Genomic DNA, 27,504 nt, shown 5'->3' with positions numbered 1-27,504 from the left:
TTATAAATATTCATTTGATTGTATCAGCGGAACGGAACCTGACTGGCCGTTGGTTTTAAAGCAAGGAAACATGGTAGTTAAACGTGTGTGTGGAGGCGTTAACCATTAAACCACCAAAGGAGTACAAGTACCCAAGTTTTCCATCCAATTTAAAGTCCCCTCACACCTCTCACAGGGAACACACACATCATTCGGAGAAGGTAAGAAACAAAACCTTCTGTTTGAAATAGGTGAAATTCTTTGAAAGTACCTTCTTGCTGTTTTTATCATTGTCATCCTCTTAATTGTCGAGCTACAGTGTGCGTAAAGTCTGTTGTTGTGTAGTTGTGTGCTTTGAAATAGAGTTAAAGAAGAATATAGGGCATTACTGCTACCATTATTGTGATTTGTGTTATTGTGCGAGGAGAAAGAGTTGTATCTATAAATGTGTTTTATACAAATAGCTGTTTTACTTACAAATCAAATCAGCTTTGTTATTTTCTCCTGTGCTACTGACTGACTCTGTTTTTTTTAAAGGCGGTTATGCATTAAAATCGTTAAAACCTGTGAAATCTTTGCTTATGAAAGTATTGCATTGGTGGTGAATCAGTAACCGGGCAGGAATTGTGTTGTTTGTGGGTCGGAGGCCATGTGGTTTGAAATGCTGTGAATATGCCACATTCACAGAGACTCATGGCGAACACAGGAGCCACACCGATGCTGATCCTGGCTCTCATAGTAAGATGCTGCCATTAAAAAAACATACTTTAAACTGTTATTTTTTTAATTTAAAAGAACATGTTACTGTATGAGCAACTTCACTAAGACGTAACTTCATATCTCGTTTCACAGCTGGTGATACTTTACACTTTAGCACCGTGCTCTGGGGCAAATGTTAAAATCGGTGTCCCTGAAAACTACGATGGTATTTTCCCATGGTATCTAGCCAAGGTAAGACATTTTAATTTACTTGAATGGACCACACAAGTGTTTGAGATATTGTGCTTTTTGGTAAAATATTAAATATGCAGTCGTCAGTTTTAAATCTTTTCCAACTAAAACTTGGGGGAGGGGTTAGACCATATAGCTAAGTGCCAAATCACTAAAAGCAGAATTTGTTGAAATGTTTGTCTGTTTGTTATTTAGCAGGATAATGCAGAAACTATTAAACAGATTACCAGGAAACTTAATGGAAGGATGCAGGATGGGTCAGAGAAGAATCCATTAAATTTCGGTGCAGATCTCGGTCAAGGGAAAGATCCTGGGATTCGTTTTTCACATTTACCGAGAGATAGGGCGTTTGTTCACATTTTAGTTAACTTCGTAAATTTCTCAAGGGAACAATAAATGGGTCTTCATGAAAAATGTTTAAGGGACAGATGTTAATCAGTGTGTGCAATTTGGTGCAAATCGAAATAAGAAATTGGGAATTTTAAATGTCGATTTGTAAGAGGACTTTTGGACCTTAGCCGAGATATGTATTACCTGAGTGTCCCTCTAGATGTTATATTCGTTAAATATACTAAACAAGGATGCAGGTTACATTACATTTTGACAGTTTGGCAGTAATTCTATTTTAGATGATAAATTAACACTGTTTGCGATGCTAAGAATAAATCAGGTGAATGAAAACATCTTTCTTCAGCCTTTTGAGCCAAGACCTTCATGGCTCTATGGTGAGCAAGTGAAAATAGAAAATTGTCTCTTTTTCTCTAGCCCTCAAGGCTGGAGATGTACGAACATGCTGCCGTCATTTCCCAGACTATAATTGGAGTGTTCACAATGGTTCTCGGGCGTCACACTCAGCCTCTGCATGCAGCCGCACGGCAGCAAGGCGGTTTTGTTCGCCCGTGTCACTCAGGCAGCCTTTATGGATCGTGCAACAGCATGAATATCTGGCACTTTAATTAGTTGAGTTTAGAAGTCATCCCATTTTGTATGAAACCCATCGTATTGTCAGTCTTTTCGTCTGACTGATGTCATTAACACACTTTAAACAGCACGTTAATGGCCAGAGTGGAGGAGTGGGATAATAGTCCTGCTCCTGAGTTATGAATGGGGAGGACACAATAATTGCGGCAGATTGGTTCAAGGTAAAAGCTCCTCATGCCGGTGTGCTCACTTGTCAGCTCTTCACTCATCATAGCTTCCATTATAGCTTCTTGAATTATCACCTTATTTAACCTTTCAAAGTGCAGGAGCACAGTGAGAGATGAACTTATCTTGTGGGTTACTGTGAAGGAGTTGTCCTTAAACAGATCTGGATCAAATTGAAAATGTTTGGGTCCTGTGATATTTCTATTTACCTGCGCCAAGGAAAACGTTTCCATCTGTCTGTTTGCTTTTTAGTTTGCAGGATTATACAAGAACTTTTTTTTTTTTTTTTTTGCAAAAAAGGTGAATCTTGGTGCGGATCCAGAGCAGGGGGCCGATTCAGAAACACATATATTCACTTTTTTGAACATTGCAAGAGATGATGTGTTTTCGTCGACTTGTCAGAGGATTGAAATTGTGAAACGTCCAACTGATATTTACAAGTGTCTGCAAATTGGTGCAGATCCCAAAAAAATCTGGCTCTGGTGAATTTAAATGTTCTTTCACAAGGGGACTGTTTGCCTTTGTGGCGATGTGCCATTCGAAGGGAAAGTTTAAACCTCATTCAGAGAAATCAGAACATTTAAGTTTCATTCCTGCTTATCCGAGCCTTGCTGCAAAGTATGGGCCTCGTATAGGGGTAATTAAGTCATCAGTCGAAAGGCAAGGTGCTGGCACAAAGAGAATTTAAAGGAATACATTTGGAATTGTTTTATATTTCTAAAACCATTGAAAAGATTGAAATCAACAATGTGTTGGCTCATCCTTTAATCCTGATTCCCTTTCAACCCCTGAGCCTGTTAATTCCTCCTGAAGACACAAACCATTACAAGTGGGTCACAGCTATTCAGTTTGAACAGCTCAGTCTTTCCCCAAACAGCCGGGCGATGTGGGTTCAGCTGTTTAAACAACATTAAGGAGGCAGCTGATTAATACACATTTAATGTACTAATGACTTTTTAAAGCAGCAGGACAGCATATGCATGTAAGTGGCCGTGTTAATGGTGATTAGTGCACGTTAGGATATGCACGTGACTTGCTTTTAATCGGGCCACAAAACCGTTTAATGAATGTTCCCTCTCCTCACTGCAGCTTCACAGCCTGCCCAGTAATTACAGCGACCTGGTGCTAACCGGGGACGATGAGGGGATATTCGGAGTCGACGCTCAGTTTCTTTACGCCCTGAAGCCGCTGGACAGAGAGAAGCAGCCGTCGTACTCCCTGCAGGTAGCACACCACACTGTGGCACCAGTGGGGATTTTGTAAATATCTCAGTCTGGCTGGGGATATTTTCCAGAACTTGTACTTCAGACACCCCCCAGTATATGTACAGAAAATATCTTGAGTGTGGTTCATTACAGACTCATTAGATATGACACCTGAGGATTCAGATATCTGAGTTCTGCTGATGTACCACTAAAAACTTGCATCACCAAAATGTTAGCCTTTGTTTTGTTTCTAGTTTATTTTTGTTTATTGTTTTATTTTTTATTTTCCCTTCGCCTAGAGACAGGTAGGGTTGGGTGGGTGTGTGGGAGGAGGCCTGGGGGTGGGGGGTTGCTGTTGATTGTAAAAATTTGAAAAATATATATATATCTTGAGTGTGGCGATTTGAGAACACAGCAGGAAAATGTGCAGGTAAGGCAAGCTGGTGTGTTGATTCACTTTCTCACAGGCAACAGATGCAAACCTTTCTTGTTGTTGTGAACACGTCTGACTCTGACAAACTCCTGCTGTCTTTTTTTTTAACGAAAAGCAAACTCCAGAAAATGTGTGGACACAAGTTCCCAGGGTTGAGTCTGAGTGATAGTCACTCTTTGGATTGTTCGTGATGTTCTCCTGCGAAGGCTCATGCGCACCACTTCCATGAGGGGGCTATTTAAAGATGCTTTGTGTTTGTGCGTGCAGGTGTCCTTCAGAGCCTCGGTGCACAGACAGAGCTTCACTGTCGAAGTGTGTGTCATCGACAAGAACGACAACGTGCCCACTTTCCTCGGGGAGAGCATGCGAGGCAGCGTGCAGCTCGGCCTCCTCAAAGGTACGAGAACCTTGAGCCCTGACTCCACCGTCTGACTCAGTCTGGACCTGTCGATTCAAATTGAATGTTAAACTCAGTATTAATGGAATAAATTATGTGGCGACGCAGAACAGCTACATTTCTATCACTCTAAACAAGATTTCTCTGCAAACTGCTACAAGGCTCAGCAACCACATGGGCTCAGGTAGGACATGACTGACTCTGCACTCCCCCCTCAGGGATCCCATTCATGCAGGTGGAGGCGCTGGATCGGGACGACCTCGACACTGCTCATGCCGACCTGCGGTTCAGGCTCATGGAACAGACGCCCAGGATTCCCTCCAGCCAAATGTTTTCCATCGGCTCCATCACCGGAGAGGTCTCCCTCACTGAGGAAGGTCAGTCCCAAACAGGGTCAGAGGAGAACACCCTATAGCTTAAGGCTTTCTCATGTCTTGTAGTAGATAAGACTCGTAGTAGCTTATTACTCACCTTGCCACAAAAACAACCAACTAGGAATTTGCATTTATTCATATTAACCAATGAGTAACAAGATATGGTTTTGCAGCATTGTCAGTAATGAAGCTCAGTATTTATACTGGTCACATTCCTTTAAGAAACAAGTTGAATATGTTCTAAATATCAAAACTGTGTTTGTTTATGTAAAAGTAAGTGAATTATCAATTTACTTCAAATGTAAAATACGGTTATCAATTGAATAAAATACAATAAAGCCATTCCTGCACACACAAAAGAAAACAAGTAGAGGTGCTTCTGAAAAACAGTGAAAATTCATAAAGAAAAGTTTCAGAATGATTAAAATCTGAAGACAGAAACAATAAATGGGACTAATAAATAGAAATAAAAATAGAAGATTGGCTTTGTCACTGCACAGAATGGATGTTGCATTTGAGACAGACTGAGCTAAACAAAATGAACTCCCTCTCTTCAACTCATATATACCTACTAGTTTTAATCACTGTGGTTTTTTACAACATGATTTGAAAAACGAGGAAAAGTTTTGAATCATAAAAATGAATAAGCTTCAGTCATGCATCCTCATTTCATTAGATATATATCAAAGGGTTTATTTATTTGTCATTCTTACTGTGTTTTATATATGAAATGGGACACAAATAATATCTTGTGATGATACACATCATGATGCACTTAGACTTTATTGGCCAATAACAGTTAATTTAATCACATGCACATACAGAACACACACCTACACACGTACACACACACACACACAGAGATATACTCAAGATGCAGTAAAGTCCAGTGTGTGTAGCCCTGGCTCGGTCCTTTGTTACGGCCTGGCAGGAGCCGGACGACTTTCACGCTCGCTGGTCCCTCGCTCCCGGCCGACATCTCCACTGGTTTCCCTCAGATTACCTTCTTGATTTTCTTTTCTTAAGTGAACTGTGACTAACGGTTAGAATTGCGATTGTAGTGGGTGTTTGTGTCATTTCTCTCCATCTGAGCAATAAGTTGGAAATGAAGTGATAAAAAAAGAACCGCACACAGGTGGCTCAGACAGGCAGCAGCGTGTTAAATGAAGCGTGTGATGTGTGAAATGTCACATCTTTCTCAGGGAACTACAGCCAGAGACGGGTTCCCTGTTTTTCCACAAGTCTTCACGTGTAGTTATTTGAGTGTTTCTTGAAATGGGTTATTTTCCGTTGCGTCAAATACAGCACTGATGTATTCGTAAAAGAGCTACATTCTGAAATAAAGTGATTTTGAAATACAGAGTTCTTGTATTGAATTCATCGCCCTGTGACCACCAGGAGCCTCCACTCTGGACCCAGAGATGTGTGGCCGTTACAAGCTCTCGGTGATGGTGAAGGACATGGCCGGGAAGGCCAACGCTTTCTTCACCACCGGCATCGTGACCGTTGAGGTGACAGGAAACACCTGGGCATCCCCGGACCCGGTGCGACTCCAGGAGAACCTGCCGGGCCCCTACCCCATCCCCATCTCTCAGGTGCGTGCCACGCAGACACACAACAACCTCAAGCGTTTTCACTCATCTTCATTCGAGCCAATTTTACTTATTTTAGCTTTAATCGAGCAAACAACTTTGGGTAAGTGCGGGACGTCGTGTGAATGCAGTTCCGACTGTTATCATATTAAGATTAATCAAATTCTATCAATAGCCTGGACTGAGTAAAGTGGCCTCACGTTGCCAGTTGCTGTTTTTAGAGCCTCTCGGGTCCTCCTAAGTGACCAAACGCTGAATTATTGATGCTGTGCAAATGCCATGGATCCTTTCAGGCTACTGAGTCACTTCAACTCCCATGACCACCCACTCTCCCACCCACTGACCACTGCAGCCACCACTCAGAGCGGTTTGATTAAAAAACAGCTTAAGAGCAGAATTCGCACCAATCACGTCTTTAATGTCCAGTTAAATAAATGATGTTTCAAACACAGAGAAACTCAATAAACAGTGAGAATATGTTGCAGGCTGCTCGATACCTCAAGTGTCAAACAACCTTCACATTTGATTTGTTCATTAATTAATTCAACAACCTTAAAAATGAATCAGCAACTACTTTTATTAATAACTCAAAAATGTATTTACATTTTTCCAAGCAAAATGCCAAACATGATTTGGTTCCAGTTTCTCACTAATTGGCTGCTTTTCACAAATTTATGAAAAAGATTTTGTTTCCGCCTTGCATGCCAATAAAGTTTTTTTTTTGTTGCTACAAACAGAACAATGGAGGAAGCTACAGCCATAACGATGGTGATGTTGTGAGGATATGGGTACATCGTCTGTTCTGGTACAGAACTTTTTGGATGTTCTCAAACTGTTCCCACGCCCACAGACTCAGTGTCTGTTCCTTCGAGGACCAACTCCAAACTAAAGTGTTGCCTGACGATATCTGATCATCAATCTGGTTCAAATTGATCTTGTTAAGCAGCTCACTCTATTGTTCGAGGGGTTTTTCTCTCAGCTTCCTGTAACACACAGGTCTCTGTGTCTGTCCACCGGGCTTGTCTAACCTCTGGCTCATCATCATATCCATATCAGCTGCATGTCTATAAATAACTTAATAGCCCTCAGAGGTTTTTCCTAACACGTGGAGTAAAGAAAAACTAAATGGCCGACGGCGGTTGTGCTTTTTAAAGAAATCTTGAAATGCACGGACTGAGCTGGTGAGACAGAGAGTCGTGTGAAGTCGATTCTGCCGCTGAATTAAACGCAGCGTGCGGGTTCTGCTGCGAGTCACAGTGGCCAGTAGATACATCACATTACCTCCCCCTCCTCCTGTCTTCTCCCACCTCCCCCTCACTCGCCCTCCGCCTCTCATCTCTCCTGTTCCAACAGCCCCTTCCACCCACCGCACATGTGTGGATTCACAAGCGTGGGCACATTGGATAATTTTTTTTGTTTTTCATATTTTCAATGGGCGAGATGAAATCCACCAAAAAAGAAAAGTGTCTTGCAAGTTGAATTCCCTAACAACGCTTCAGGACAGATAGTTTTGTGACTCATTCATTAATCATTTTGATATTAATAAATAAGCGTATTAGTAAATGAGGGGATGTGATGGTATTTTGCTGAGATTGTGCATCCGCTTTCTGTTTTAATTTTAAAATCTGTAACGGGAGTGAGAAACAAAGCCTCTTTTGTTCCATGTCTGACTCAATCATATAAAACCGTTTAGTTACAGCGTCCCATTTGTCCTCACCCTGACTCTGAAACCCGATTAGGTGACCGTGGATGTTTACTTGGGGGAAGCCTCATCTCGCCCACTCTGAGTGATGGTACATGCTGTGCTCCGTGGGTGGTGGGACTCACCGCTGGGATGACACACACAGATACAGTCTTGTTCAGACACACACACTCCGTGGATCTCGCTCCTCCTTCCGCTACTGCCTCGGACAAATGGAGCGGTCAAGTCCACGTCTGCTCATCTGTGACAGATGTTGTGCCCACACTGTCCTTGGTGTGACACCATTTTTGACAGATGCTGGAATGAAATCTGCTGCTCAAAGTGCTTTTCTGCATTCCTACCGTCGTCTGTCTCTGTGTGGAAAATCAGTCATGAGCTGAGATTGATGTTGAGATCAATTTGACTGATTCTGCAGTCGGAGCCAAATGAGCTCTGGGTTTGATTCTAAATACGAAAACCGAGGCATTCGTGATGATAGGTCTGCGTCACTGGGGCTCGGGAGGTTAATTTAAATCTGTTATCTATCGCATGTTTCTGATTGCCTGCCTAAAACTTGGGTTATGTAATGTAATCAGTGGAACGACTTGAACTTAGCAATGCAATCCATTGAGACTTTGGAGTGGAAGAGAGTCCTCGGAGCCTGCGAATGAATGAGTCAAAGCTCTTAACCGCATCAGTTTTTTCGCAGTCGAATGAAATCTGATTATTTGCTACAGGATCGGTCCGAGCCCCACTAGACCTTCGTCATGGCCTCATCACCAGCGTTCAATACCACGACTGATACGCACATCATCCATACCCTTCAGAGAACGTTACTCATCAGACATGATCTGACGTCGGTGTGAACACCAGGCTGCTGTAATCACGACTTTCTCCACTCTAACAATAGATCAGATGATTGTGGATAATGTCGAAGGCTTCACTCATATTGTCAAGTCCTCAGGTCGTCTCCGCTCTACAGAACCATTTAGCTTCTTTCAGCTAAGTGCTTTCCCGCCTCCTCCATGTTATTAGTTTGGACGAAACAAACACAAAATTTGCAACAAAAATACATCTTCCTCAAATATAGTTTCTGTCGATTTAAGACTTCATCATCACACTGATGTTTGCTCGAGTGCTATTTTTGTTTTTGGTTTCAATTAATTATTTGATGCTATAAAAATGTGTTGTCATGATTGACAGCTGAGACTGACTTGTGATTTGTCCAAGCATGTTGTTTTGACTGGACCTCGCGACCACTAAGCTACATCTCCCCTGTTCGCTAAGCTACTGCTTATAGACTCTACTTACACCCCGAGATGTGTCTGGCTAGTTGGAGGAAGCGGAGATGCGTCACTGATCCTTGTCTCCAGCTGATGGTTCATTCTCACTCCGAGAAGCTCTGAAAACTCAGTGTAGGCTCATTTGCTGAACCTGCGCAGCGACAAACAACAGACAAAGATACAGCTGATGAGGAAAGTTTCCCATTGAGCTGACTGAAAAGCCAGAGGTGTTGGAGATAGGACAAGGCTTTAAGGTGTGAGAATTAAAAGGTGGCCAGAAAAGTGACTCCAAGTAAATCGGATGATGCCCCGTATCTGCTGAAGGTGTAAATAATCAGTTTGATGGCCTCTCCAGCTTGTTTACACTGCCCCCAAGAGGGAGATTTGAAGTTTTAAACCCCCCAAACAATCATCATGATTAATGATAATTTCTCAGAGGGGACATATTTGATTGCTAGCAGAGATATTTAGTGTGTTATTACTAATGACAATGAAAGGTAGCAAATAAGAGACGATGACAGCAAACTCTTAGGACTTTTTCCTTGACAATGGACAAAGACGATTATTGAATTATCAAAATTGTAAAATGTATTTGCTATCGATTGGATCAATGAAGGGACAAGTTGCATCAGCTGCAGGGCATCGTGCCCTTTTTGTGTAATTCAGCAGCTGCTTACTCTCTGCAGCGCCTCCTAGAAAAGCACACACAGAAAACCCTCTTGACGCAGCCCGAACTATCGAGGGGGACGGAAAGTGCTCTGCAGATTCGAACACTGACGGAGGCAAAACACATGACCTCATAGTTGTTTTGTACAGAACTTTATATAGAGCAGACAGTGGTCATCAATCAGCTCTATCAACATATAACTTCTGAGGTCCAGAAAACACAGCATAACACTCGGAGGCGGCCAGCTGTATTGAAGTGGCTTCGTGTATACAAGAGCCGATCATTTGGGCAGCCATCTCCAAAACATGGGAGGAGTGTGTGACAGTGAGCTGAGCAGATACACATGCCCTGGCTGTGCATCAGCTGTGCCGTGACCGGGCTCCTCTCCTTGTTGGGTGCTGTTTGATGGCGACCATGGGTCCTTTCAGCTCCACTGAACAGCGCTCTGTCAAGGGCTGTAAAGCAGAGTGGAAAATCCCCTTCAGCCTGCATAGTTAGTTTTGGCCGCGCTCTCTGTTCCACATCATTGTCAGTGCATTTGGATGGCTCCTTATCATGTACACAAACGGTTGCTTAGCTTTGTACTTACGCGTCGTGCCGTTCCTGCTGCAAAGCTGCGCAGGTTTATGATATATTGTTGTACTCAGATAAATAAAACCTTTAATAACATGATAGAAAAAAGCAAGGTTTACCACACTTGTATAATGATTTTTTTTTTATTTCATAACTTTGTGTTTGTGTGTATGTAGGTCAAATGGAGTGGAAGTCAGGCCCAGTACAGTCTGGACGGGGAGTTCCCAGAGATGCTCTTCACCATCAGCAGAGAAGGAGTCATTTATCTCAATGCTCCTCTGGACAGAGAGACTCAAGACCAGGTCTGTGCAGCTGCAAGCAAAAACACCTCCAGTGCCCAGTAATAAATGTGCTCATGTGTTTACTGTTTAACCTATCTAAACATTAGAGCTGTAGGGCTTCACGGCTCCTTCAGGACCGGCACAAGCCCTTATTCATATCTTCATATCTGGACACAAGGCTCGCTCGGATTGAAAAGCTCTTTATTTACAGATTCTCTCAAGATGCTCTCTTATAAAACCAACGGAGCCACACCGATTTAATCCACTTTTTAATTATTTGCAGCCGCTGATGGCCCAGAGCAGGATCGTGGATTAATAGGCCAAAGAAAAACATCATCGAGCGTCACATGCAATTGCACTAATCAATATCTCATGTTGTTTATCAAAAGAAAACTAAAATTTACGAACAGCTTATGATTCTTAATGATTTTATTAAAGGACCTCTGAGCACAGAGAACAAGCTATTTTTATAGTGAACAGAGGTGATTAAGGAGAGAAAACTGAAGAGCAGCTCTGTTCCTTGGACATATCCAGCCTCTGGCACAGTATAAAAATTGTATTATGACAAGGGTTATAAAACGATATGTTCCAGTTCAAAAGTTCCTTGCTTCAGAGTAACAGAAAGGTCAATATCTGTTGGTTTTACTCTTGAGTTGTGAACACAAGTGAAGCCCCTGAGAGCCCCAAATGGCTCAGTGAACAGTACATTCTGGCACAAATGCTCAAGTGGTCGAAGAACAACACGGACTAATACATAATACTGAACTACACCAGAGGAAGTGATTATCTTTAAACCAAAGTGTCGAGCACACTGCACCTTATGTCTTCTATAGAGACGTATTGGTTGAAAATGTATTATCAGCCTGATCAGCTCTACTGATTTAGTGTTTCCAAACATTTTACTAAAGAAATGGTAATAGACCATAATGTATTCAAGCAAAAGCAAAAGTACCACATTAACATGTCTACTTGATTAAGTCATTAATTGTTCTTGAATATACATAAAGTATAAAAAGTTAAAGTACTTGGAGAGTGTTTCCTATTCGCTAATGCAGTGGTCTGATTCTCGGGGTGGCGTATTTGCTCCTGCAGGTGAGCTATGCTTCTGGAAGGAGGCGGGGTTTAATGTTACCTCTCCACTCTGATTGGATCAATGGACTATATAGAAAAAACATTGAGGACATGTCACGCAATGTTTTGTAAAAATAGAAAGTACGTATTTTGGATATGTTGTGGAGTTAAAGTAAAAATCACCTGAAACTAAAGTTAAGTACAGATATAGTTACATCCCAACTGTAGCTGACTTTAATAATAGAAAGGTAAGATAAAATCATATTTATGCAAATGTTACTTTCAAGGAAATTTAAATTGATTTAAAGAAGAAAAAGAGGAAAAGGTGAAGTAGAGGAACTTTTTTCTATCCTGACTAATTGAAAGGTTCTAGATCCATCACACCAAGAATCATTGATAATCCATGGATGTGTTAAAGAGCCTCTTGTCTGAATACAGCTCCATCAGTCAGGCTGTGAACTTCCTGAGTGATGGAGCCTGTGGAGCCTTTTCACAGCGTAAGCTTCATGCATCCGTCTGCCAGGGGAGAACAAAGTGATGAATGTGGAGGTGCACTGTCACCTCCATTCATTTGTCCATCCGTCCATCCATTCACTATTTATCAGTCTGTCCGTCTACTGCAGGATAACTTTATCTTTTGCATTACTTCCTTTATTTCAATATATTAAAATAAACGCTTTTACAATTAATAACAACAAAAAACAACAAAAAACTGTGTTTGTCCATTGGTCCTGTCAGTTCCAGATCAGCATCGTGGTTGAGCGTCCCGACGGCAGAGAGATCGCCAAGCCCGTGGAGCTGAGGGTGATGGTGGGCGACGCCAACGACAACAGACCCACCTTCCCACAAGCTCAGTACCACACTGTGGTGAAGGAACTGGCTGCTCGAGGTAACCGGCCGGTTCCTCACCGAACAATTGGAAAGGTTTTTGTAGAAATTGACTTACTGCATTTATTTAAGTCTCCCCTTAGCTACTAGAACTGGGGCTGCAGTGATTTGTCAATTGATGATAGAAAGATAATCACTGAACACTATGAAGATTTAAGTCATATTAAACTGATTATCTTGGGATTTGGACTACTTGCTGGAAAAAATTATCACCTTGGATGAGATGGCATGAAAAAATGGCTATTTTCTGATTCCATGGACATATCTAATATCTAATTGAGAAATAGATATGGCCTTCAGTGGAGTGCATAGCATGAAACCACATTTCATTTCACATGATCAAGATTTTCATTTGGATCTGTACAAAAGGTTCAAGATGTCGAAAAACGTCCTATCTTACGATGTAAAAGAAGGTATAAAATTCACCAAGTGATCAAGATCTGCACCAAAATTGTAATTGTTCCTCGTTAGCTCATGTGCCACCACCTACAAAACATTACATCTGTTTTTAAAAACAGATGCAGAAAAGTCTCTACGAAGGTATGAATATAATTGTTGATTTCAGTCCTAGAAAATACTGTCCAGAACTGCTCTGAATAATTAGTTTACAGTAGGAATTTTACATATTGCATCAAAGTAGTCATATTTCTAGCTGAAAATTAAAAGCAGCACTCACATGTTTTAATGTGTCTTTAATTACTAACAACCCACATAATAGAACATCATAATGAGCCCTCTGAATAACGGTAATGGTCACATTTACTCCATAATGGGAATATTGTTTCACAACAAGGCCGAGAAACGCTGTCTGGAGGCAACGCGGCAGTGATGAAAAGGCCGAGAGTGCCAGATACCTTTTGTGAAAGGCGAGTGGGAGTTTTGCCAGGACACGGAGGGGAAAGCACCATCGCTGCTGCCCGTGCTCATAAAAAGCACATGGTGTGTTATGACAAATAAGGTCCCGCCATAAAAGCTTTTTTGTTGACGCTCGAGAACGGATGATTCTGGGAAATGAATCAGCCAGGACAATCTGTTAATCTAAATGAAATCGCTGAGTGAGGATTAAATGAGACAGCTATTGTTATATCCATCCTCCCCCTGATTCTAATTTGGTGTGTGACTGTATCTCCTTGCAAAGAGAAAAACAGTTTAGTTTCTTTGGCCGTGCACAGACCAGGGAAAACTGGGATGAAGTGTGTTGTAGTCAATGAAAGTTGTATAAATTAAAATTGCAAAAAAAACAAAATCACAATGTTACATTTTGAGTTTGAGAGAGCTTATCATTTTTGTCGTATCCCAAACCAGGGACAGAAATCCTCACAGTGCAGGCAGCCGACAACGACGATCCCAAGACGGACAACGTGAGGATCTTTTACCGTTTAGTCGGCCAAATTCCAGAGAGTCCTCGTGCCCTCTTCAGAGTGGACCGTGACTCGGGGGTCATCTCGGTCCAAGCAGACAGTATGGAGGGCACAGCACCGCAGTACACTCTCACCATCACCGCCGAGGACGCCAAAGGTGACTATGGATCATTTTTAAAGCCATGTTGAATTTAACAACCTCACCTTAAACCTAAAGATATTAACTGTGACTTGCATCTTTACTTTAATGGGTTGGTTTTTCCAACATTACATCTTTTTATTTACCCTAGAACGGGCCCTTTATATTTAAATATTCCATATTTACATCAGGACTGGGTCCTTTCTACGTAGGCAGCCATGTTTATGACAATAGCCCAGGCTGGACTAGTTATGACGACTGAGGGTTACCTCATGTTCTCCTTCATGTTTGAAAGGGAAGAATGAGGTGAGGGGTATTCAGCTGCAACATGCAACTTCACCACTAGATGTCGCTGATTTCTACACCCTGAACCTTTAAACATCAATCAGTAGGAGGAAATTGTTATAAACCAGTTGATTCATATAGCAGCGGCTGTGCTTCAGAGTATCATAATGCCATGCATATGTAAACAGCTTTCATAATGGAAAAGCTGATTAACCTCGTGGGCGACTGCGTCAGTGGCTTCAATGATGCTACGGCGTCCAGTGGATGTACGCTAGCCTCTGGTCGGGTGACAGATGATGTGGTCTGCATGACTCAGGGATCGGGGGGGTAGGGGTGGTTGGCACTGAACCTGAGTCACTAACAGACGCTGTGATGATGTCCCTGGCAGGTTTAAACAGCTCCTGCACTGTTGTTGTGACGGTGCAGGACGAGAACAACAACCCGCCAGTCTTCTCCCGACATGAGGTACGCAAGCCCGCTGTTCAAACCCACTGACACACTCACTCACGCTCACAAGCACACGTAGCATTCAGGACAAGATAAACAATGTGGTTGAAAGAAAAGACCTAAGCTAAACATCACAGGCCGTAATAAGTGGCTATTGGACTGCAGACTGTGAATCTACTCTGCAGGTCACTGATCTAATTTTCCTGGCGGGGAACTAAATATGTCCTCTAATCTCTGGCTTATGGCGATAGGACCGTGTTATTGGAGGAGTTTTATTCAGTTCTTTGTACTCACAAGTGGATCCTGTTATCAGAGTCTAATCTCATGAGGCTTTCTTTGGAGACTAGTTTCCACTCATTAATTAATGGCCAAATCTTCATAATGACGACATCCAGGGCCATTAGCGTGGTAGATAGTTACGTAAGAATCTAAATCAGATGATTCTTTATTTCAATGGTTTGCTGGAATAACCAAGTTCTCAGAGTGACTCTAATTTCAAACTATTTAAAAATCAAATCAAATCAAATTTATCTGCATTTCCCGTATTGACAAATCACAAGTTGTCTCATAGGGCTTAACAAAGGGCGACATCCTCTGTTCTTAACCCTCAGCAAGACTGAGGAAAAACTACAAAAAAAACCTTTTAACTGGGGAATAAAACGTAGAAACCTCCGAGCGGGCCACATGTGAGGAGTCCCTCTCCCAGGACAGACAGAAGAGCAGTAAATGGCGCGTGTAACTGAACACATCAGCAAAAGCCAGTGAAGCAAGGCGTTGCAGTCCTCGTTCCGTTGCAGCTGCTAGTGTATGAAAGAACAAAATAGGCTAAAGATAGGCAATTATAGAAAATCCCCTCAGTTCCACCCACATATATAATAGAGGAGAGAGAACAGTCACGAGGGTTGATAGTTACGTGTGAAGGCCATCATGCTGCGATAATGGGGAGGCAGTCTCTGGCTGTTCCTTCCGTCAGACTGCGGTGACACTGAAAGATGTTTGCGGACGTTATGAGCTGTGAAGGAACCTTTTATTTTGACAGGGGGAGAGAGAGGCAACGCTTTTAAATGTAACAGCGGAAATTGGCCGCAGAGCTTTGGCAGGACTGTCCAAACCAATAACAAGAGACGTGATAATAGATTCAAGAGTTTTTGTCTTTGACAAAAATATCTGATGCCTTTGTGTCGTTATTACAAACCAGGATTTTAATTATATGCCTTTCAAACAAACAATTGTTAAAGCTGAATGCTTAGATGTGTTCGCTCAGATAATGGCCACCACACACACATGCACGCACACACCACAAACACACACACACACACACACACACCACAAACACAGAGGTGGAAAATGCTCTTGAGCGGGTCACGCCTGAGTAGTGCAGCGTTTTCCATGCCGATGTGAAGGCAGCGCTATAGGGGGGTGATGTGGGAGGCGAGTGGTGACAGGGCTGGGTTCAGAGACCCTGCTGATGGGGCAGCCAGATCAGAGACTGTGGCTGCTTCACCAGAGGACATCTGTGAGTGGTAGATTAAACGGCTGTCCAAACACACAGAGGTGTGTGAATAAAGGTCACCTCACGCCGGGAGGGCAAGCCGGGGCAAACGGAAACTCACATGCAGTCACATACGGCAGACTTATTGATGCGTGACTTATTGATGAGGACAAAATGACAACATCAACACACAGTAGCTGAAACATACTGAAATTAATATTTAAAATTATGATTCAGTTTCTACTGCAGCTGAATAAAACATATGTTCTCAAACTACCCTGCCTCCAGTATTGCAGCTCTCTGAAAATTACTTTTCAGGGATATTTTCGTCAAATGTATAAATCTGAAAAGAATATCATCAGATGCATTGGTCCTGACTATGTGTTGGTTATAGACCACTGTTTAATCTGCTTAAATAGAGGGCTTATTATTATTTTATTTTATTATTAATACAAAAACTCGAAAAGTGCTAATGCTTATTATAAAGTTCAAAAGAACACATTAATATATCACACAGTTAAAACAACCTAATATAGAAGGGTTAGATGCACAGTCTACAGATTATAGAAGTTATTGCCAAAAATGTTCTTTGCAGTTAAAAAATATATATTATATATTGAGGCTGTTTGTTTTGATTATAATTTATATCCATAGTTATGTCATTGGTGTTACAGTTTACACTTTATTCTCAGTGATTGTATATTTTCTGTCTCTGCCCCAAACAGTATGGGCCCTTTCACATCCTGGAGGACGCCCCCGTGGGCACCACCGTCACAGCTGTGCTGGCAGGGGACGCAGATGTGCGAGGAGGAGACAGCTGGCAGGTGGACTACCGCTTGGAGTCTGGAAACGAGGAGGAGGTCTTTACATTAGTGACGGACAAGCAGACCAATGAGGTGTCGCTGGTGCTCTCGAAGGTGAACAACACGAAAAACATTCCATGGTTTCTATAAACACATCATCACCAGACCTACCAAGATCGGGCAACTCTTGCTCAGTCCAAATTGCGATATGTTAATTGAATATTTTGGCGAAAATCCTGTTTAGGGATTGAAAGCGTATATACACCGATTTCTGCTCTCAGGGGCACGTCTATAAATGTCAAGGACAATTTTGGGGCTTGGTGCCTTGTGTCTGTCCTCGGTGTCTGTGCAGTCCCAAGAGGTCACGTTTAACTCGAGTCATATCTGGGATATTTGGGAGAATATCACAATACATCAATACTTTAGCCTCAAATAAAGAAAGAGTCCAGATGATAATGACCTGTTTTGTCCTAATAATCTCTTCTGTCCCCGAGGGGCCATCACCCTTTCAGCAGCCTATAATCCGGCACAGCATTTCAGGGATGCAGGGGGAATGTGTCTGTCTTCGTGTGGGTGTGTGTTTCTGGTTGTCTGTGTGTGTGTGTGTGTGTGTTGTGTCTGTCCTCGATGTCTGTGCAGTCCCAAGAGGTCACGTTTAACTCGAGTCATATCTGGGATATTTGGGAGAATATCACAATACATCAATACTTTAGCCTCAAATAAAGATAGAGTCCAGATGACAATGAACTGTTTTGTCCTAATAATCTCTGCTGTCCCCGAGGGACCATCACCCTTTCAGCAACCCATAATCCGGCACAGCATTTCAGGGATGCAGGTGGAATGTGTCTGTCTTCGTGTGGGTGTGCGTTTCTGGGTGTCTGTGTGTGTGTGCGTGTGTGTGTGTGTGTGTGTGTGTGTGTGTGTGTGCACTGTAATGATCTGGTCTCTATAAGAGGGCGAAGCGGGAGCCAGGTTATTACTTTCAAACTCTCTGTGGGAGTTGATGGATGTGATTGAACTGTGAGTTGCACAAGGTCTGAGATGAAGCAGGAGATGTCAAAAAGCAAAAAAAAATGGATGTTGTTGCTTTACGACAGTTCGACACATGAAGACTTTCTTTGAGAAGCTGTGTTTAAAGCTCTTTTATTAAACTCGTGAAATATTCCTATGACTAAATGTGCACCACTCGAAGGGAAACTGTTGTTTTATTTAGCACATGAGAAGAAATATAATAATAAAGCTCAAATCTAAATCTCTTGGAAGTAAAAGCCCCAGAGGATTCACACGCTCTTGAGCAAATCCTTTAATACGTCGTGCCAGAATGTGAGGTCAGCGCCACAAGGCAAACAAGTTTCATTATTAGAAATTACACACTGCTCACAGCCCATAAGTGAATAATTAGATTGTGTTGAACAATAATAGCAGTTTACCGCCCGGGCTCGAGGCTGCCCATTGAGGTAAATGTATAATGAACAAGAGGAAGTGAGGAGAATTGAATCAAGGGGAAAGAACTGTACACGTCAGACATTTTACTATTTTTTAAAAGAAAAACAAAATCAAACTTTACAAGGCTTTTAACACCTCAATTAATCACGTAGATACGAAACACAGATTCATCCATCACTAACTCAATGAGTCACCGGTTTAAAGTGCAAATTTCCTGTTGTAAGAAAATGAGTTGACCCCAAGTGAACCCCAGGTTCCACACGTATCTCAGTTGTAACTAGAATCACAGCCAGTTGAGCCAGAGATCCACTAAGGCTGAATGAACCTACACACAATTGTCCAGGTCTTATAGTAGAAATATAAAAGTAAAAAGATACAAATTTACGCCACGGCTGATCCGCCATGTTGCATTAACATGTATTATAAACTTATACAAGGAATATTTTCAATGTACAGTCTGGATCGTATTTTTTTAATAAAGTTCTCTGATTTATTTCTCGGTAAACCAACAAAAATGTTACAATAGCCTAATTTTGAAATATTAAAGAAAGAGAAAAAAAGAATATCCTAGATCAACCCCCTGATCCGGATCCATTCCAAACTTTAAAGGGTTCTTCCTTGGGTCATGCCCCAACCCTCCACAAAGTTTAATGGAAATCAGTCGAGCTGTTTTTTAGCAATCCTGGTAACATACAACAAACAAATGCAGACAAACACATAACCTCCGTGGTGGAAATAAAGCAAACATGGTTTAGCCAACCAGCCCCTAGTTTGAAGTCCCACAGCAAAGGGTCAGAAGATGTCAATTTAGTTTTTTTATCAAGAAGCCAGAACAATTTTTTCACTTAAATAGGCAAAAATCTGCCTTTTCAACAATGTTAAATTTGATTTTACAAAAAAATGAAGGGGTCTGAAAACTTCTGTATTTGTTTTAAGGTTAAATACGTCCTGTTACACCTGTTCTGGTGGTTCAGATGACCGACCACAGCCTCCAGGGTCCATGCACATGTTCTGGTGCACTGACACACGCTGAGTAGTTGGATGCGTCACTTCCAGTCACCAGTGGTACTCATGCACCCTCCAAGGCCTGTGTTTCTTCTCCTTGGCAACAGCACAGCGTGATGTGAGGCGGCGCTGGTTTAATCGTGTCTCGTTTTTGTGGCCACAGAGAAAAACGTTGGAGGAGAAAACCTGACGTCTCACACGCTCTCCAAGATGAGATCCAGGGAGTTACATTAAACTAATCGAATAAATAGGAGATTCTGATAAATCATGACTCCTTTCTCTTCAATCTGTGGGTTTAGATACTAATTTCCAATGAATATTTACATACCACAGGTTTTTTATTCTGTCCGACAAAGTCAACAGGTCCCAGTTACTATTTTTACTTTGCAGATTATCTTATTTTATATCTACCACTACTTATTTACCTTATTATCTATACTCCTTATTATGTACTGTTCATCCCAAACAAGCATTGAAAGTGGTTCATGGCTAAACTCATGTACTTATAAATGCCATTTATAGTCTTTTACAATCAACAATTTATACATCAAATGTCCTGTGACGTCAACATCATTTTATGTGAATTCCATTGTCGTACAAATCTATCGATGCATCCGCCCCACACAGGGATATTCACTGCTCTATCACGTAGCAGCCGTTGTATCATCATGGAAAATTAGTGACACACTAAATCAACTGTTTTTTCCGCTGTGACTTCAGTGTCTGCTTCGTATCGGAAACGCAGCAAGACTCTGCCAGTAAAATCATTTTTCTTGGAAGAAAGATAAAGAGAGTGGACACAAGGGGCTGTGCCGGGTCCCAGATGACACGCTGTGTTTCTTTACTGCGTGGGTGTTGGGCTGTCTGTCAGCCGCCTTGTTACATGTACTTGATTCCACAGAACAAATCCAAAGGTTTGTCTTTGAATTTGTTTCTAGTAGCTGTAGCTCTGAGAAGTTGAGCATCTTTTAAAAAAGGGATAATGTCATTAAATATTCGGGGGGGGGGGGGTAAGTTAGCCTATTGAAGAATGCAAATATTTAAAAAGAAGCTTTCCCCCCCCCCATTTAATCCAATTGAGAATTCGCAAAAGAGGGAATCTACTTAGCCCCTGAAGGGTCGCAACGAGAATTCTTTTGAGGATTACTTTTGTGTTACCTCATCATATATATATATTGCTTAACCTGTCAATACTTTTTCCTGCCCTCCAAATGTGTCTCTTCTTCTCTTCAATCTGACTCATACGTCTTCCATTTCCAGTCATCATCTCACACCAAGGACTCTGCCGCGTGAATCATCTTATTGAATTTTCCATTGAGCTTGGTATAAAGTTTGCTGAAACAGTATAACTGCTTCAATAGGCATGGTTTTTATAATTTGTAAACTTTCATTCCGAGCCGGGTACTGTACTCAGGTCACGGACACAGATGACACATGACAGTACACTTGTGCACCCAATAGTGAAATGACGATGTTGCATGATGGGAAGGGAAAACTATATCAAAATAACCTCCAACAGTTTGGGTATTTAAATGGTAACAAAAATGTGTTAAATGTTCCTGTTTTTGGCGAATACTGTCTCTCTAATGGGATTCCGTCACTTCACGGCATTAATTTGAATTTGCAGTGGTTAAAAAAAGTCATAGATCATTTTTCTGAATAACATCACACTCTGTCCTCTGTGGGTGTTCGCTTGTCGTCACAGGTGTTGGACTTTGAGCGTGAGAGCGAGTACATCCTGGTGCTCAGCGGTCAGAACCCAGTGGCTCTGGTCCGCGGGCGTTACGGACCTGCGTCCACGGCCACAGTCGCTATTTACGTGGACGACGTGAACGAGGGTCCGATCCTGTCGCAGAGCCACTACGAGGTGACCGTCAGGGAGGGGGAGGAGCCGGGACGGGTCATCGCCACCATCCGAGGCTATGACCCCGACTCGCACCCCATCAGGTAAACCTCGGATGAAAACTGTATGAATGATGACTCGTGAAATAATGCAGCTCTAATTTGACAGAGATGCACTTGTTATTCCCCGTGCAGGTATTCTCTTCAAGGGGACACAAAGAAATACTTTTCAATAGGTAAATACTCTGGAGAGCTGAAGACTGTGCAGGCGCTGGACAGAGAGGAGAACAGCACGTACACCATGGAGGTCATTGCAGTGGACGGACGTAAGTTCACCTTTATTCGTTTTATTCGTATCGAGCAAGTATTTTATTAAAGAGGTCTGTGCGTGTGCATGTTCTATTGATTCAACTGAATTTTATGCAGGTATGATTCAACCTATTAATATATTTATTTACTTAATTATTATTTTTCTTTCTACTGACTCATCTTTGTGTGAATCTCATAGACTGCTTTAAAGTGAGTAATTTGGTTGCACTGGGATGAACTGGGAGTCATCCAGTTGAAATACTATATTAGCATCAGAACGTCTCCCAGTACCCAAAAACTCGCCTTGATTCTCACTCACAGATATCAGTTCCCTAAATATTTATTCATGTTTTTGCATAATGCAGCAAACAAATCCTGCTGAAAATCGAACCTCCTTGACGGAGTTTTATATCGACTTCCGGCTCGACTTCCATCTCTCTGATTCTCACAGCATCCAGTCTGATTTTTCAGGGATTAGCTTTAACAGGGAACATAACAACTGAGACATGGATTTGTTCTGTAGGCCTTGTTACCTTGGTGTGAATTTGTATTGTCAACATCTCTTCCTATCCCCCTTCAGGAAACTCGTCCTTATCCGCGTCCACCCTGGTGACAGTGCAGATCCTGGATGTGAATGACAACAGCCCCGTGCTGGTTGGAGACTACTCCTGGAAGTACCTGTGTACTCCTCGCTGGGAGGACCAGGCGCTGGTGTTGGCCTCGAGGGACAGTGACGGACCTCAGCACGGGGGACGGCTCAACTTCTCCCTGCGCAGTGATGCCATGGTTCGGCGGAACTGGAAGCTCACGCCGATAAACGGTGAGGTGAACGCAAACGAGGTGAAGCCAGCCAGGATTATCAAGTCATGATGATAAGAGAGAAGAGGAGGGTCACTCTTTGTCAGGAGAATATCTGTGAAGATTCTCAAGTCATCCAGGTCATTGTATCTACGGTATGGTCGTGTGTGAGGGCATCTGGACTTGTTTCTTGAAGACGTTTCACCTCCTCCCAAAAAGGCTTCCTCAGTTCTTACGGACTAATGGCGTCGTTGGACCAAACCTCACCCGGTGGTGGGGGGGCAGCAAACTGACAGATTAACATAAGGACTCTCAATACAGGTACAGACCCACAGAAAGGGAGAGGTGATGAGAGAGGTGAAACGTCCTAACAAGTCCATTGTCCAGCATACACGTGCACAATTTCTTAAGGTTTATCAGGGGAAGCTACTTTTCTACAGTCATCATAATTAGAACAACTTTCTTATCAATTATTAAAGTGGACTCATTGAATATAATATATCATTCAATTTTTATATTCTATAACGATGTCATGTTCTGCGTAGGTAGGTTCTGTCTCGAATCTTATTGGTTGCCACAGTTCATGCAAGATGACACTACGTGATGTCATTTTCTGACTTCACCGCGATGTCATAATGATGTCATTCCTGCCCTGTTCATACCGGATATGATCATGAATTAGTCATGTCTGTCGCTCTCACAGGATGCAGAGATAACTTGAATCTACGAACGGTGCATGATGTCATTCTCGGACTGATCTCACTTAGATCGGATTTTGCTCTGGATTGTCTCTCTGACTCCATTATTTGCAGAGATATCTTGAAAAAAAATATCAATTATGTTTAAATCCTGTATAAAACACTGCAAAATATTCGTATTTATAATTCCAAATAAGACCATAAATCCTGCTCAGATCTGGTGAGCATGCACAGTGAGCCGTCTGACACTTGCTCCTAAAATAACAGAGCAATAAAGAATTGAGTAGACATCTAAAACGTTCCATCATGTTCCATTTTCAAAACTGACTTTCAAATGGACATGTAGATAAATTACCCCTGCAGCTCGAAATGGTTTGTGTCTACTGGTTTGTTCACAGTAAACAGCTTTAAGTCTGTATTGATAAGAATCTGCTTCTGAACAACGCGGAGAGCGAAGAGAAAGTGAATTTATTGGAGAAGACAGATTATCAGGCAGCCACAAGGCCGAGCAATGTGACATCACCTATAAATGGATTTTCAAATGCAGCCCCTTTACTTATGCTTTCACTCACAGGATTTGCCGTCCATGGGGAGAGTGAAAGAAACAGAGCGATGTGTGCCTGAACATGTGCCAATCGCCCTCTTCTATTTTTCTTCCTTTATAATTTCTCCAGCCCTGTCTGAGATGGGAAATATAATGTATTTGTTCTTTTTTCGGTAAACCGCTCGTGTTGGCCTTATTTAATGTCAACCACTTACTGCCACTGACGTCTTGTCATATTAAGTCATTCAAACAGCTCATCCACTTCCCTTCCTGTTTTCTTTTTTAAAACCTCCTTCTTTCCCTGCCCTGTTCCTGTGGCTATTGATTGAGCCCGGCTGTAATTATATCATCTGTGTAATTTCTATGGCGTCACCGCTGGGCTCCTGCCAGCTAATGGAGGCTAAAAGAGGAACCACCCAGAATGCTTTGCACCTGATTGCAGCCAATAATGGCCGTATACTAATGATGTGTGCTTGTGCCAGTGTAATGTCAGCTGTAGGGTCGCCCGTTTGCGTGGCACAACCACTACCAGTGTGCGTGTGAGTGTGTGTGTGTGTGTGTGTGTGTGTGTGTGTGTAGGTGTGTGTGTGTGTGTGTGTCATCTCACGAATGTACTGTCCAGCCGTAATGGGAGAGACTTGGTACATCCAGTCTGACATTTACACATTTAATAACATTGCGAGGTATAAATACTTTAGCCGGCCACAGATCCGCTCTGTGAAAATGTCTCATCAGAGGCTAAACAACGCGTCGATAGAGGATAAAGACATTAGGCGTCTCTCGAGGAGCCCGGCACAGCTTTTGCCTCCCCGGCTGACAAATGGAACAATGAGGGGGAATGACGGTAAAGGTGCGAGCGTGGAGTTTAAAACCTTCAGATAAGAGTTCAAACAGCTTGATGAACACTTCTCTCTACTGGACAGGGCTTTTACGTCACGCGGCCGGCCGTGTATTTTAGACTGATTTTCTTAGATAAGATAAAGGCTCACTCTCGACAGACCTCTCCATGCACAGCTAAAACCAGTCTCTCATGCTGTGTTGTGCAGTAAGAGGGTTGGTTCTTTTTCTCCTGCCAACAAGAATGATGAAAAGATGTAAAGTGGTATGTGATAATTATTGACACAGGCTTCAGTGTAACAAAGATTTTGTAGCTTAATTTAAAACCTTTTCTGATCAGTGAGCCTGGATTGTGCATTGCAACACGTGCTGCACAGGAAGCAATGCTGTTTGTGCATGTTTCTTTGGCCCCCAAATAGAAGTATCAGGAAATGTACACCTATTATTTCTCAAACATCATCGTCATCTTGTTTGTACTGTGTCCTGCTGTTCATTCATTCTAGCTAGTGCAGCTCTAACCCTGCATGTTTGGAATGGGCCGTTCCCTTGGTCTGTGGTGATGCTGGTTGCAGCTTTCTCTCTGCAACAGGGAAGTGATTTAAAGATCGCTTAACACCGATTAATTTCAGTCGCCGCTGCCACAGAGCGCTGGTCACATGCTTACTCGAAGCTTATTAATATTGAACAAATTACTTTTCCAAATTACACAAAATTTAATACTGCTCTTCATTAGGCCCTTAACAATTCACATGCAAAATCTGAAACAGATAAGATGAATGGTGTCCGAAATGTGAGACATGTTGACAGATTACATGCAAGTGTGATCAAAATGTACCCCTCCTCCAATTTTTTTTGAATTATTATCCAATAAAAATGTGAAACGCCTTGTGTCTATAATTATTATATATTTATAAGAAAACTGTAATAATCAGTCAACTTCAATTTCAATTTTTTTTATTTCAGATACTCACACCAACCTGTCCTTAAACATCCCCTACCTGTCCCCCGAGGTCTACACCGTGCCCTTCACCATCTCTGACAGCAGCTCCCCTCCCAGGAGCACCTTCATAAACCTGCCAGGTAAACGCTGACGCTCCTGCTGATGAGCCGAAGCGAGCGCGGGGAGGTTACGGGACAAAAGCGTACAAGAACAATCAATAGAGATCAAGCCCTGTGTGCCAGCTCGTCCTATAACTCTGTCCTAATGTGGCTTTACAAATGATTTTTTCCAGCTGCAGGCGTGTGATTACACAGCGATCCCAAAACTGCGTTCTGCCTAACATAAGCCGCTGACACCTTATATACAAACCACACAACAGCACATAAGTTATTGTGCAGATAGATAAACTATGTAGTTCAATATAAGCTTGAGAGGTGTAAAGAGTATTGACCTTTGGTTTTAACTGCCTTTAATTTTACAGTTAAATCGGGGTGAGGTTCTTAAGCACCTCAGTGAGAAAAGTCACTAGTGAAGCATGTGTGAAAACAAGCTGTTACCTTCCAATTGAGATTAAGTTTGCATGTGTTATCATCAAATATATGAGCAGGAATGAAGATCTGCTTCCAAAACACATTTTCCATTATTTCAAGGACATCTGAAGTGTTTGAAACAAAACAAATCAAACAGTCCTGAACACAACACATTTTTCCAGTGAGTTATATTTCTTTTTTTTAATTAACAACTATGTTTTTGTGTGATGTTTTTGTGTTCTGTTGTTCTTTTCCTGTCAGTGACAGTGTGTCCCTGCAACGTCAGAGGGAACTGCAAAATGGCTGCCAAGCGGTTGCAGGGCATGCCAACTATTCAGTCAGCAGTGGGAATTCTGCTCGGCACCTTTGCAGTCATAGGTAAGAGGCTTCGCGCTGACTCAGCGACTCACACTCAGTTCACAGACTAAACTTAGAAGGAAAAATTGCATAAAAACTCCAGAGCAACTGACTTTGAGATTTGAGCTCCTCTGGAAAATTTCAGGTAAAATGTGCAGACTTCAGCTCATGTCTGAAAGCAGCTTCGGTGGCAGGCTGATACGAGATGATACAGATTTGACCGAGACTTCATGACACTGTGAATGTTCACTAGTAACACAGCAATGTTGGGAAATATCCCGGAATATTTTAACAAAATTGTATTTTTCTTTTATTCCAGGAACTATCCTCATTGTTGTTTTCGTGAGACTGTCCTACCAGAACCCAAAGACGCCGAGCGAAACAAACCAGGAGAGAGTTCCCCTGAAGATCTCAATCTAATTAAGATGATAGTGTTTTGTCCGTCCTGCTCACTGTCCTGGACAACAGGGCTAATGTAATAATGTTGCTTTTAGGGCACTGAATCCATCAAGTGACTGTGAATGTCTAAAAATGAATGTATAGTATATTTCACTTTGTAGTTTAGATGTACACTGACCTAAAAAATGAAAATCCCATAATAGTTGTGAGCTTGTCCAGATGTCATGTGAATGCTCAGTACTCAGGCCTGAGCCTGGTTGGTCATTTTGTATTGCTGTAGATCAGTATATGGTTCTTATTATATTATATTAGGGAGATTTTTAAAACAAAGTCATTTTCTTTCGTTATTGTTTTAGAATATTAAATTTAGTTGTAATTATGTGAGAACGTTTTTTCATGGAAATCATTAATAAAATGTTGAAATTAAAGTAATACTATTGCAATAAATTGCTTATGAAAGAAAATAGGGATTTCCTTCCTGTAGATTTCCCATTTTTTTCTCTCAAAATATATTGACTCTTCTCTCGGTGTTGAAATTATTCTCCAAAAGTTCTTCGTCTCAATGATACACAATTTACATATCCTTATATTCATTAATGCCATTGCATCTGGTCATAATTAGCTGATCTTTGATGTGATATGATAAAATGCTGCAGAGGGATTGTTGTAAAAGCCCAAATTAGAAGAAACCTGCATGTAAATTCTGACATATAATTGAATTCAATGTGATACCTCAACAGAATAAAAACAT

At 41.9% G+C, this 27,504-nt stretch overlaps 1 protein-coding gene across 1 annotated transcript; it reads left to right on the top strand.

Moving 5' to 3' along the window:
• The first annotated feature begins 41 nt into the window (after window positions 1-41).
• Window positions 42-27,504, top strand: cdh16 (cadherin 16, KSP-cadherin). Its single transcript, XM_053425886.1, has 18 exons — window positions 42-200; window positions 667-717; window positions 832-930; window positions 3,166-3,300; window positions 3,982-4,111; window positions 4,330-4,488; window positions 5,884-6,080; window positions 10,458-10,583; window positions 12,372-12,522; window positions 13,827-14,039; window positions 14,695-14,771; window positions 16,971-17,162; window positions 21,205-21,446; window positions 21,537-21,667; window positions 22,231-22,470; window positions 25,491-25,607; window positions 26,259-26,375; window positions 26,674-27,504. The coding sequence occupies exons 2-18, from the start codon at window positions 673-675 to the stop codon at window positions 26,772-26,774; spliced, it is 2,472 nt and encodes an 823-aa protein (XP_053281861.1). The 5' UTR covers window positions 42-200; window positions 667-672; the 3' UTR covers window positions 26,775-27,504.

Source organism: Pleuronectes platessa, chromosome 1, assembly GCF_947347685.1.
Source record: "Pleuronectes platessa chromosome 1, fPlePla1.1, whole genome shotgun sequence".
Lineage (NCBI taxonomy): Eukaryota > Metazoa > Chordata > Actinopteri > Pleuronectiformes > Pleuronectidae > Pleuronectes > Pleuronectes platessa.
The sequence above is the reverse complement of the archived record's forward strand: the minus strand, read 5'-3'. Positions and strand labels throughout refer to the sequence as shown.

Excerpts from the sequence above, each read along its gene's own strand:
- cdh16 (XM_053425886.1), top strand. The coding sequence starts at position 673 with ATGGCGAACACAGGAGCCACACCGATGCTGATCCTGGCTCTCATA. Across the intron at positions 6,081-10,457 it reads ACCCCATCCCCATCTCTCAG|GTCAAATGGAGTGGAAGTCA; the intron begins GTGCGTGCCACG and ends GTGTGTATGTAG. Across the intron at positions 12,523-13,826 it reads GAAGGAACTGGCTGCTCGAG|GGACAGAAATCCTCACAGTG; the intron begins GTAACCGGCCGG and ends ATCCCAAACCAG.